The 13,719-nt window shown below is 40.3% G+C and overlaps 1 protein-coding gene across 1 annotated transcript in view; it reads right to left on the reverse strand.

The window, feature by feature from the left end:
- Positions 1–252: 252 nt before the first annotated feature.
- The window catches only part of LOC130844463 (rho GTPase-activating protein 20-like), a 28,218-nt gene continuing 14,751 nt past the window's right edge, over positions 253–13,719 (reverse strand). The window contains exons 7-13 of the mRNA XM_057720701.1: positions 13,272–13,338; positions 10,570–10,770; positions 7,722–7,897; positions 6,173–6,334; positions 2,484–2,593; positions 1,750–1,939; positions 253–522 (exon numbers count right to left, since the gene is read on the reverse strand). Of these exons, the coding sequence (XP_057576684.1) occupies positions 253–522; positions 1,750–1,939; positions 2,484–2,593; positions 6,173–6,334; positions 7,722–7,897; positions 10,570–10,770; positions 13,272–13,338 (1,176 nt within the window). The remainder of the gene's footprint in view (positions 523–1,749; positions 1,940–2,483; positions 2,594–6,172; positions 6,335–7,721; positions 7,898–10,569; positions 10,771–13,271; positions 13,339–13,719) is intronic.

Raw genomic sequence — 13,719 nt, forward strand, 5'->3', positions numbered from 1 at the left:
CACGGGGTACCTGTGGTACGTCAGGAACCACTGACCAGAAAAAGGAGAGAGGGGAATAAACCAAGCAGTGCTCTGGGCCTCTCACTCTGGTTTCAACCAGAGCACATGTGATACATATATCAGTCCCATTTAAAGTTTTGTTTGAAAAACCAAATGCTGTATTATACCGTGATGTCTCCTAATGCTGTGCTTGCAACTTCTTGCAGTTAGATCTGTCTCATCCTAAATTTGCTCTCACAACAGTGTGAAACCTCACCTGACCTGGAGCACATGGAAATCGTTGCCCTTGGGATGTGCTTTAGGCTCCAGGACAGCACAGTCTAAGGATCTGCCGTGACCCCTGGCAGCCTTGCTGTCTTTCTCATCAAGGCCAGTTAAATTATTCACAGTACCTGCAGCCTTCTCACGGCTATCAGTGATATCACTACTATCACAACTCATTGAGCTCTCTTCAAAGAGGGAAGTGATATCTTCTCCAAATATCTTGAGGCAGTTTTCAATGAGAAATTGTACAAAAGAAATCTGTTACACAAAAGGGCAAAAAACAAGGTATTATTTTACATATGGCATAGTGGTAAATCACACTTCATATATGAATCTTGGCTATAACAAAAAAGCAAAATAATCCTGAGAGAAATTCAGACTTGATTAAAAAAAAAAATATATATATATATACACACACACACATACATATTTATAAACCAGTTTTCTCTAAGAAATAACCAATACTTTCAAGAGGACTTTGGGCACAGATTTTAAAATTCTTTCAATCAGTGGGCTAAAGTTATAATTTGTGGGCTAGTTTAAATAGCCAACATTTTTGTAATGATGGTTACGTCTTTAATACTAGGATAATTTTCAAGTAACCCACATAGAATGTTTGGGGCCAAGGTGTATATTCTCTTATTAAATTTTATTTATTTTTATTTAAAAATTTTTCCAGTTTTATTGAGATATAATTTATATATAACATCTTATTAAAATTTATAAAGTATCCAATACAGAAAAACTTGTGTGGTTTACTTCAGTTAAGAAATATCTGAAATATGGGAAGCAGAGATTTCAGTGGTTTTTTGTGAAAGAAGGAAGCAGCTGGAGAGAAAACATGTCTGCTTGTCTAACTGCATTGCCTTGCCTCATGCTTGCTCTGGGTAAGCTTGAGGGAAGAGCTGTGATCCTATTAGGCATGTTGTGGCTCTGTTAGGATGTTCTGAAATCTTTTACTAGTTTCTTCATCCTGTAGTGGAGGTGAAATAGTAGCCAAGTATTTTTCTGAACGAGCCAGCGGGAGGCCAGCATGTGTGGAGCCACAGGTGCTCACGTTGCCCGAGCCACCTAGGATGTGCCAGCAGTGACCGGAGCCGCAAGGTGTTGGCATCACTATGTAATGATGAAACCATGGCTTGGAAACTTTGCCCAAGTTTACACATCCTTCAGTGATTAGGCTGAGAGCTGAACCTTGGCTCTCAGACTTCAAAGCCCAGATTCTTTTCTATCATATCATCCTACTCTCATCTTTCTATTGTTTGGGACTCCTAGATGGAAAAGGAGAAGTGACTCAACTGCTCTCAGCTTCCCGCTTAATAGCCCACCTTCCCATATCCCACCAGAGAAGGACTCTGCCACTCCAGGGGAGTGTAATTAAAATGTGCACTTTAAAAAACTGGTCCATCAGAGTTAATACCACAAACTTCAGGTTCAAAGCGGGGACCCCTTCCCATAAGGCATAAAAATGAGAGATCTTATTACCTTTTTTCTGAAGTCGTTTTCTAATGCTGAGCTGCCAGAATGAGGTGGGCAAAGAATGCTTGGGGCTATACACACTGATAAATTGTGAGCTGTCATCTGATTGGATGAGGAATTCTGCTCAATGTTGCGTAACACTCCAAAAAGGTATTGCAAGAGAACTACATTAGCTCTTGGCAGCTGGCCTAAAAGACTAAAGGCAGAAGAATGCATTTCTAAATAAAACAAGTCATTTTGCTTAGGAAGTGGAAATACAAAGACAGAAAATAGAGGACTTCTTTGTATACTATGTACACATTCCACTCTCACAGAGTTGCAGGCGTGAATGCATACAAAAATGTTTCATTGAATTTAATTCCTGATCCAGATAAGAACTCCTCTGGTTAGTTATGTGTTTGACAAAGTTAAAATCATATACCCCTGGCAGATTGGTCCTTTAGCATCTCTTTTTAGACCAGTGGATTTCATCTCCAGCAGTTTCATGTATTTAGAAGGTATAAAATGGTCAAGGATTCCATATTAATAAGATTAGGAGAAAAACACGAATTCAATATCAGCAGTAAGGCATGTGTCTATTTTTTATACTGGCTGCCATGGTTAGGATCAAGTGGAACCCTTTGACATTGGTCATTATTTTAGTGGACAAAGCTGTAAACTATAAGCTAATATTTTTCCTGAGAGTATGTTGGTTGCATTTTTGAGGTGTGAACAGGGTTGAGTAATTATTGCATCATTACCTCTGGGCTGCAGCTATTTTCTCCTCCTCGTTCCCCTGGTCAATAACACCAAGCCATTTATCATAGAGACTGGCCGAAAATATACTTCCTTGGATATTTCGAAGAAAATCCTTACATGGGTAAAAATATATATATTAGTCTTAAGTTAAATATGTTGGAGAAATTACAGAGAAAACATTTAGTTGAAAAATTGAGTTCAATGCCCATTTCCTTCACAACTACACAAACTGTGATCCACACAGAGCTTGGCTCTGATTCTCCATAGACTTGCACATCCAGAAGCATTGCTTGGATTTTCTGCAACTGAAATTAGAAGCATAAAAGTAGAGTCTGGGCTGTAGAGAGAGTGAAGCTAAAGCCCCTTCTATCACCTGGAACTTACTCTTTGTGTACATGTTAGCACAGTAGCACAAACTGACAAGGTCTGGTGATAGCTCATCCTAAATCGTATTAGTTTTTTGAAAAGAAATGCACATACCCATTTTGCTTGTTTACTTTAGACACAGTGCTTGCTCTTAATTCAAGCAAGAGAAGTTCTGAAACAAAAAAATAACCAAAAAACACACTCCCACATGCTCTTGCATCTTAAGAGAGAACTGGGCTTTCTGACTTGAGGTATGTGTGCTCCTTGGGAAAAAACTACTCTAATAATAGTTTGTCTTCCTTTTTTTTTATAACTATATAAAAGTTTGTTCTGCAGACTTCTAAGCAGCAGGTGTTGAAATATATCAAAATCCCCAGTGGGTAACTACATGTTACCTCTTACAACTCCTTGAATGGAACACATCCTCCTAAAAAAAGGAAATTAAAAATTTAGATATATAGCAGCTTCAGGCCTCTGAGTATCAGGCTAGTGATATGCAAATGTAAGTTTCCCAAGTGGAGGCCTGGAAAATTTGTCCCTTTAGAGGGCTGAGGAACAAGTCTTAATATCATAGAATTGGGCCCATTAAAATTTATGAAGTTGTAATCTTCTGTGCAAGACTGAGGGGAAATTATTGCATTGCCTTGCTAGTTTCAAAGGCACACCTTGCTTCCACTGATCTTAATATATAGCCCGACTTCTCTTAGTAGTAGTTTGTCCAGGAAGTGCTTCTAGGCAACTATCATGATTATAATCCAGTAACTGTCCACTTGTTCTGATACTTATTGAGCTACTCTTTGTGCCAGACACTCTGCTGAGTACTGGGGATAGAGCAGTGAAGACAATGGACAAAGTCTCAGTTCTCTCAAACCTTCACTGTGTTATTGGTATACAATACCCACTCACGGTCTTTAAGTTCTTCACTGTTTCCTACGGAGTGACCCCAGTGTCTTTGGAGAGAAGCAGCACTCCAGCTTTGGCTGGTTCTGGGAGTCTGGGAGGGTGCAGCAGGGCCTTTGCCTCATGTGTACCAAACTGCATGCACTTGGAGTGTGTGTCTCCTCTCTTTCCTGGACCCTGTGCTGCAGAGTCCACTGGTGGGGCTGAGTGTCATTAAGCCAGAACATGACCCATGCAGAATATGCCAAGGGTATCTGCTGTTGGACCTCTGTTTACAGAAAGTTTAATGGCAAGCTCGGTGCGGGACGCATGATACATTCATTTCTGATTGAGGCCAACTCTCTGGTTAGTTTGACACGTGGTATCATCAAGGTCAAGGTTGCAAAGTCTGATCCTCCACCAAGGTCCGTCAACTTTAGGAAGAGAAAACTTTGGGAATGTCTAAGAACCGTACCCATGAGTAGCCACCCTCTTGCTAGTCTGTGCTTATAACACGGAAATAGGTAAGGGCCTACTAACTCTTGCTAGAAAATCAAGTCAATTCCATGTGTGTACCTTACAGAGGGCAACACTTAGCTTGCTGTTTGCCTACCTAGTGTGTATTATTATGGTGCGAGTGTAGTAGCGGTCAACTCTAAGTCATTTCTAAACTGTCGCTCTTTATCATATAATCGAATTATGACCGAACAGTAATAGGGGACAGGGAAAGACCACATGTTACTGAGTTCCTAAGATAATTTTAATAACCTGTTTACTACATTAACATATTTTTGTTCAGAGCTACTAACAAGTAGAATGTAACTAGACACTTGTAATTCAGCTGTATCATTTCAAACTCAATCTATTTTTGTATGAATCTATTGAATTTTCAGAATTCCAAACTGATTTTGACTGCTGCACCCACTTTAAAAGTCAGATTTATAGGAAAAGGCACGTGGGTAGGAGCTGGTTACCATGTAACTATAACCGCAGGTGGTGGGTTAAACATAACAAGTATTAACAAAGGATGCCAAAGGTGGTACAAGGAGGAAAAAGGAGGAACAAAGGGTGGAGTCATCCCTACACTAACTTTAAAGTAAAAGGCATTGAGAGACAGGGGAAGGAAGATGAAATGGTCAGTGATTTCAGTGGCCTCACTGAGCATTTTTTGATTTATGGTAAGGCAAATGTTTACTTACTGTGGTAAACTTCTGTAACTGTTTCCAAAAGCTTAATATGAATTTTCTTTAATATGAACTTTGCCTTCATTAGTGGCGAGGAAGTCATTACAAGCAGGAAGCTTGTTTTGGTAAACACTCTGTGTGTATAAGTGTGTGTTTTGAAATTTATTATTTTTATTCTTTTGCATAGAGTGTTCAGGAGTAAATGGGGGAGGGTGTTGTGTGATGAAAAAGGAAAGTATATGTAACATGTGGGGCTTTTAACACCCAAAGTAGCTTCCTCCAATTCTGACTTGGTGAAGTTTTCTTTTTTTTAAGAACTTTTATTGAGATATAGTTAACATACAATAAACTGCATATATTTAGAGTGTACAATTTGGTATTTTTTTTCTTAGTAATGTATATATGGCAGTCCCAATCTCCCAGTTCATTCCCGCCCAACCCTCCCCACTTGGTGTCCATATGTTTGTTCTCTACATCTGTGTCTCTATTTTTGCCTTGCAAACCGGTTGATTTGTACCATTTTTCTATATTCCGCATATATATGTTAATATACGATATTTGTTTTTCTCTTTCTGACTCATTTCACTCTGTATGACAGTCTCTAGGTCCATCCATGTCTCTACAAATGTCCCCGTTTTGTTGCTTTTTACAGCTGCGTAATATTCCATTGTATCTATGTACCACATCTTTTTTTTTTATATTCAAATTGTTGTTTTATTTTTTATTTATTTATTTTTTTATTATTTTTTTGGGGGTACACCAGGTTTAATCATCTGTTTTTATACACATATACCCGTATTCCCTCCCTTCCTTGACTCCCTGTACCACATCTTTTTTATCCATTCATCTGTTGATGGACATTTAGGTTGCTTCCATGTCCTGGCTATTGAAAATAGTGCTGCAGTGAACATTGGAGTACATGTGTCTTTTTGAATTATGGTGCCCTCTGGGTATATGCCCAGTAGTGGGATTGCTGGGTCATATGGAACTCTATTTTTAGTTTTGCAAGGAACCTCCCAACTGTTCTCCATAGTGGCTGTATCAATTTACATTCCCACCAACAGTTCAAGAGCATTCCCTTCTCTCCACACCCTCTCCACCATCTACTGTTTTTAGATTTTCTGATGATCCCCATTCTAACCGGTGAGGTGAGTGAAGTGTTTTTATATTACGCCTGGTAGGGTTCTTGGGCAGTCATGATGCAGGACCAGTCATATAGCTTCAGAGTTACTCTGTGTGGATAATGCTAGAAATTTCCCTACCTTGAAGACGGATGCTGCCACAAGAATGGATTCCTCATCCAAGTTCACTTTGTCCCCAGAGTTTATCTTCTCCTTTAGGGCTCTGCATGATTTTATACCGCCTGGTTTACTGAAGATGCCTTCTGTGAGTGGCCCTTTTTGATTGATAAAGTAAAGTATATCCTATAGAGAAAAAAAAAGAAAACTGTGTAGCATTTCATATCTACAAGCTCAGAGCACAAGCTTGCCCCCTTTTTGACAGAGCTGAGGTGTATGAGGGTACAGTGCTAGAGCTGCAAGGACTGGAGTCAATTTGAAAGTTTTTTTCAGTGTCTCTAAATATATTTTCTACCCAACAATCCATTTTACATTCATACACTGAAACATTTTACACACTTGCTTAATCAGATTTTCCTTTTTAGTAAATTTACACTGTCAAACTTCTCTGCTTTGAGGCGTTAGTAGAATCATCCTCTCCTCCTCCACTGTTCCTTTCTCAGTATTACCTAATATAGGTGCTCCTTCCTAAGTGTAGAAATCTTTTTCCATACTCATTTCCCATTTGTTTTTTCTTTTTTCCGTGACTGTACACCCCATTTCTACTTCCGGTATTTCCTCCCCTCTCTTAAAACAGGCTCAAAACCCTTCTCCTCCTTCTCTGATCACATTCCCTTCCCATCAGTCTTTCATTTCCTTTTGCTGTGTCTTCAGGTCCTGTACTTACAGGGTAGAGAGATAACAGATGTTGGAGTCAGGTAATCCAAGCACTCTGAACTCTGTTATGCTACTCATCTGCTGTGTGACTATGGGCACAGCACATACTTTATTGAGGCTTTTTTATTTTTCATTTATGAAGTGGGGATGGTAATTATCATAGTTAGCCCCAAATTTGCTGTGAAAGGTGCAAGGACTGGGGTAGGAGCTAGCATGTACCTATTAATAGCGTGATAAATTTCTTCATAGATAGCGTAAGAATCCCTGCATCTAGGACAGTGCTTGGAGGGATAGTGGACCGTGAACAGATGTTAACACTGACAATTCAATACACTACTTTGAGATAACAGAGGCCAAACTCTGTGACTTTCATTTGACACATTCTGTCAGGATTAAATGATTCGTATTTGCCAGAGGATATCTTTATGCTTAAGCATGTGAATTACAAATGAAATCTCTGTGAGATGTTTTGAGTGGTAAGGTGGAGTAGACTCAGCTGAAGGAGACTTGAGACTTGTATGGAGTTCAAGGAAGGAGATGAGACTATGAGGATGAGGTGGGTTTTCAGAGATTCATATGCACAGAGCCCGTTACAGTTGATCTGACCAGGTGCAGGTGGGTCTTTGCTGAAACCAGTGGAATGGCCAAGAGCATCTTTTCCTTGTTGTATTTGCCTTATGACTCTGCGCTCCCTAAATCAGATCCTATTCTTTGAAATAGTGTTAACAAAACTTCTCAGTCAGAGCCAGGGGCTGTCTAATGACGTCTCCATTTGAGGGTGGATTTGGATGAGAACACTTGATCTCTCAGAGCTCCCCTCCTCAGGAGGGCTGCAGAAGCCCAAAATGAGACCTACTCGGATTGGGGTGGGCAGGCTGTCATCATCGCACACATCCTCCAGAGAAACTCCGAAGAGCGGTTTTGGCTTTGTGGGCGGTGGGGCTGGGCCCTGGCTGTCCCGGCGAGTCCTGAAGCTCCGCCAGAAGGCCCAGTTTTTGGCAGAACTCTTCTTGACTGTCTTTTGGCCTGCATCTAAGGAAGAAGTGAGATTATTACGAATAGCAGTGTAGTTTATTTAACCTGATTTCCACGGTTTACATTTTACAGCATATTCATTGCAGTGGCCGGAAGAGAGAAAAACTGAGTCATTTGTTGTACAGAATTTCCCACATTCTGAAATTGGCTACTTGCATCCTTGTGGTGTTCATGTGTTCTTCTTCAACGTATCCTGCAACCCAGTATTTAAACTTAGAGGCTTGATTAGACTCAGGACTGATTCTCCCAGTGACAGTATTCCCCAGACAGTGCTATCTACTGCCTCTTAACTGTGTCCTGAGGCACTTAACCTGTATTATACAAATTTCCTGATGTTAAGTGTTATCAGTGGATTCAGGTGTCAGATCTCATTTTAAAAGCCAAAAAGATTTGGTATTCAAATCAAGCAGAGTTTGGTAATCATTTACTTTTGTAGTAGGTTTCTTCCCACTCTTAGATTTCCTGTTTGGCTGAGTACCCAACCATGGTCAACTTTCTCCCGTCAAAAGGATCTGCCTGTCATGACACATCCTGCCTGACCCCACTTCTCAGCCAGCTTCTGGACCTCTCTTCTGGGTGGCCACAACCCTCTGGCAGCTCTATAGATGACTTTCTGCAGTCAGGGTCCTTGGGAAGTAGTCATTAAATGCTGGCTATATGGTAAGATGCCAGGTGGCCATCTTCCTGTAACACCCTACCCAGCTACCCAGGCCCCTGTCAAAGGAAAGCTGAAGACAGGCTTTTAAAGAAAAAGTGATCATCAATGAAAAGCTGAGTTCAAAATTTCTACTGCCTAACTGTGAGTATTTTCTGGATATTTGCTTAAGTAACCTGTTTAACATTTACTTAAAAAACCTGCTTAAATAACCAACTAAAAAAGTCAACAGAGGTGCCAAGTTGTAGGAAAATAAACAGATGAGCAACATTTTACAAAATATCCTTAAATGCCCATCCACTTGGCTTTCCTGAGACATAGTGAGTGCATCACCATGTCCACTCATGTGGACGGAACACTTCTGGTTCTGGATGAGAGAACCAGAAGGCTCCTGTTCTGCCAGCTAGTTGGATAAGTTACTTTAAACTCTTTGAGCTTTGGTTTGCTCAAATTTAACATAAATGATGCTACCTACACTTCATTGAACTACATAATGTAATGTACTACTCAACACAAGACATGGCTCATAGCAGCCTTAGCAGAGGTAATTTCCCCCCCCCTCAGAGAGCCTAAGGCAGCCTAGACATCAGTCTCCTCCCTGCAAAGCAGACCCCACCCCCATTCTTCAGTTGATTTTGCAGCCTGCAGATGTGCAGTCATGAACGAATGCCACCAGTCCACCTTAGGCTCTTCCTGCCCTGGCATGTATACCTCCATCATTTTAAAAGGAGAGAATGAAGAAAGCAAATACATTCTTAAATCCAGGAGGAGATTTTTCTACCTTAACATGTACAGAAGTTTAAGATACATGTTTAGATAGGTTGAGTTGTTTTATGCAACCTGGTTTCCCTATTCTTAACCTGACTGTATTATTTTTAAAGCTATCCAAATGTACTCATGTATTACAACTGTATTCATTCACTGTTCAGCTTTAATAAGAATACTCCTAAGAAGAGTGCTCTATCCCTTGCTATAAAGCTATATATCCAGCTACTCTATGAGCATAGACAGAAAGCAAAATAGACATTGAGTCCTATACTTTCTCAAAGATACTTTCAGGCTTAGTTGGACCTCTCATAATGTACATTAAAGTTCATGTTGCCTCTGTGACCAATCAAAATATATGCTATAGCCATGAAAAATATGGAGACTAGTAAACAAGCTAACCTTACAACCTCATCTTTCTTACACAGTCTTGGCAAGATGTAGTTTAGTGTTTCCTGATGCTCAGATTAGGGTTTGAATATTAAAAAAATATATAATTTTTGAAACTTTTTGCTTACAGAATAACAATCATAACAATAAAAATACTTTAAGTAGGAATTCTATTCTGGCCCCAGTACTTCCCAGATTAATTAAGAACATTTTATTCAGAGAAAGAAATATCAGTGGGACAATATTGGAATGGTAGGGGGAGAAAATTGCAAGAGGGAAGATTTTTAAAAACCCCAGCCATAAACGTTCAGTTCCAATCGCAACCTGGGTCTGAAGCAAACGTGGAAATGAGACTGCTGTGGGGGTAGAATTAAGAGTTCAATTCTAACCAGAACCCCCAGAGCCACTTCAGCCTAAGTCCAGAATAGATTTGAAGTCTTTTCTAAGCCATACAGTCATCTAACCACCTCCTGTGAAGGCACGAGATGCTAGACACAACATGGGGAACATGTGTTCCCAGGCCATAAGAAGCTCATACTCTAATAAGACACACAGATGTGTACAGATGTAATTATATGTAGGCAGTGCTCTGGGGATACAGAGAAGGGAGATGTGTACCTGGAGGAATTAAAAAAAAAAGACAAAACCAAAAAACCAAAAGCCAAAACCTTCCTGGAAGTGAGTTGGATCTTGATTTCAGACCTTTGGTGTTTCTCTGAGCTTGATTCTGTGGGTATTGGGGCCTGCCTATACGGTTCCCTTAACCCCACATGGAGAATCAGCTGTATGTCATGAGTTTGTTTACAGCAGGAGAGACAAGAGCCAAGGGAAGACACTTACAGGAAAGGAAGGGGCTCACCTTTCCCCTGCTGATTCCTGGCTTGGTTCCTGGCTGTGTGCTTGGGTTTCAGGATAAACCGGCCTTGGATCTCCTGGGACTCCTGCTGCAGTGGGAAGGCCTCCTGGAGGGCAGAAGGAGAGGTGGAGTCCTCCGATCCCCGCTGCAGGAGCACAGTAGCTGGAAGATGGCTCATTTTAATTCCATAGGGATGTTCATGCCCTATGTGGAGAAAAATCTACATATAGATTCAGGCTGATATGATGGGTACAGTCAAACCTACCTTACCGTGAGCAAGTGCCCCACACTGGTGTGGCTGCTGTTCACTTTCTGAGTAGGATGTGCACTGTCATGGGGGACACCCTGCAAAAAGCAGGTGCCCAAGCAAATGAGTTTAAATAGTAAAGAGAAGAATGTTTTGAGACACCTTGCTTGGTTTGGAATGTATATATCCATCCCTGCATTGCACAATGTTGACTTTTGTTGTGTTTCCATCTGAGAATATTGAAGGCCTTCTAGTTTCTGCCTTGACACTCACTAGATTGTACATCTCAGGCAAGCCTTACGTTCTTCCTTTGAAATGCTCACCCTCACATAGACTGATAAGGAGCAAAGTAAATATATGAATAAACATTGGTGCTTAATATTTTTAAAATGATTGGACTATATACGTTAAGAATTGCTATGATCACTGTTCTCTCACACATGTCAGTTTAACACACAGATTTTTCATTTCCTTTTGTCAGTTCAACAGCCAGAGCTATTCCAGAGCAGCGGGGTGGGTTGCCTTTATGTTTCCCTCCCATTGCTGCCTTCCCTCCGTGGGGGGGGTTCCTGCGAGGCAGTGATCAGAGGCAAGGCTGCGCGGTGGTGGAAACCCGGAAGCAAAGTGCAAACCAGTGTTTACAGAGTGGAAAACCGCACCAGAAATCCTCAGGAGTTGCCTGCCAAGTGATTTGTTTTGCTCTTTCATGCTTTACATTGCTTCCTCTCCATAGAATGCCCAAAGACCCTGTGTTGTGACGTGGATTTCATTTTTTAAGAATAGAAGGAAAGTTCCTTTTCTTTTGTTTCTGATTTATTATTGAATGTAACTTGGGGAGCTCTTGCTTTTGCTTTTCATCTAACATAAGTGCAATGTCAGCGTTCTGTTCAGAGCAAGAATCACAGTGACTTCCATCCTTTAAAGCAAAAGAAGCTTCCATGACAGCAATAAAATACAACCAAATCACCAGGATAACCAGGAGCTAATCCGTAACTGTGAGTTGAGAGCAGGTTAGGAAATGCATTCAGGGTGACTGCTGAGGTAGCATCATGAAGGCCAGGCTCTTAGGAGTCCTTAGAGCCAGCCACGGTGCGTGAAGCTGTTCTAAGCCTAAAGATTGTCATTTACATGGTTTTGTTTAAATGAATGCATTTCATTAAAATAAATATATTTAAGTATTCGATTTTTTTCACCTTATTGCTGGTGGACTTTTACAAAAATGTCAACATTAAAAAAGAAAAACACATGAAATAGGTGAGGGGAGTTTGTCCTCAGCTTGGTGCTTGGTGACTCCATGTATTTCTGAGACTGGGAATATACATATCATAGAAAAAGCTCAGTTGATTAGATTTTCTAGATCACTTGAAAACGTTCTTCAGGTCACTTGAAAGAGTAAAAGCCTCACAGGATTATTGAACAGATCAAAAAAAGAAAAAAGAGGGAATGCTCTAAGATTTCTAGCAGAAATCATTGTCACCGTTACTGTACTGCAAGTTCTGCTACAGGTTTTGTCCTTTCCTCTGTTTTATTCCCTCCTTTTTTCACTGACCACACTGAACAGACTTGCTGATCTAAGAAAAGCAAGTCTTTCCTAGCTTTAGAAAAGCTAGATTATTTTTAGCTATTATTATATTATTATTATTTCTAACTATTATATAATAACTATTGTAGGAAAGATGGAATCTACGTATCAAAAACCTCAAGAGCAATGCTGGTAAACAGCTTGAGAAACAGCAAAGTACAGGTGGTTTAGTCAGTGAAGACTTGAAGAATCTGAGTGTGATTATCTCATTCTCTTTATGATGCTGAGAAAAGTTTTGGGCACAGAGCAGATTATTAAATAAATGTACTCGGGTACAGAGGCATGGCTGGATTTTAGAAGAGTCTCACAAAATAGAGACTGCTTAGTAGTTAGGAAATGGATCAGAGGACTTCAAGACTGGAATATGAAAAGTATAGGGAAGGTGGGAAGGAGTCGCAGGAGGGAGAGGATATGGGGATATATGTATAAATACAGCTGATTCACTTTGTTGTACAGCAAAAACTGGCACAACAGTGTGAAGCAATTATATTCCAATAAAGAGCTTAAGAAAAGAAAAGTAATGTATGAGAAAAAGAAATTCCAGTTTGTGTTGCTTTCATACCTAAGTAAGTAAGTACGTAGGGAGGTAAATCAATGTTTTCAAGACAAGTCTGTTTGTCAAGTGAAAAAAGTAAAGAAGAAAAATTCCCATTTCTCTCCCCAGCTAGACCGTAAGTTGCTGAATGAAGAGATGTTATTAGTGCTCAGGATAGAGTAAGTGCTTGGAATTAGTTAATAAATGTATGAATAAATATTGCATGAGATTTTCATTTTTAAGGGTATTTAAGTTCAAGACTGATCAGCTATTACTTTGAGACTTTAGAGTTACAGTTTTGAACCCAATCAACCCCATCTTAGGTTTTCCCTGACACTTACCGATGAGTGGGTATGAGGCCTTTCTCTTACCAGAACTGGCCCACAGCTGGTAATCTTTCTCAGAGCCCTTGGAGACAAAAAGAACTGTGTGTCACAGCAAATCTTCCCAGTAGGTACTTGAAGAACCCATTTCCTTAGTACTTTTATACTTCCAAAGAGAAAGAATTTGGGCCAGTATAAATGCTATGTGGTGCATGGGGGTGGCTACAATTTTTGAGTTAACAATGCTGATTTCAGTATCTCCTGTCTCTTTCGCAGCCTCCAGTGGACCTTCTGAGATTCTTGTCCTTTTTGGTAAAGGGTGGAGATCTATGGTACCACAGTGCAATTAGCCCCTCACTTTGTGGGCGGCCCATGGCATAAAAAAAATCGCAGTAATGCCCCTTCGCTGTGGAGGAGAAGTCTAATCTCAGGAGTCCTGCTTTCTGCTGTCTCTAGATTCCTTGGA

This window comes from Hippopotamus amphibius, chromosome 2 (genome assembly GCF_030028045.1).
Source record: "Hippopotamus amphibius kiboko isolate mHipAmp2 chromosome 2, mHipAmp2.hap2, whole genome shotgun sequence".
Taxonomy (NCBI): domain Eukaryota; kingdom Metazoa; phylum Chordata; class Mammalia; order Artiodactyla; family Hippopotamidae; genus Hippopotamus; species Hippopotamus amphibius.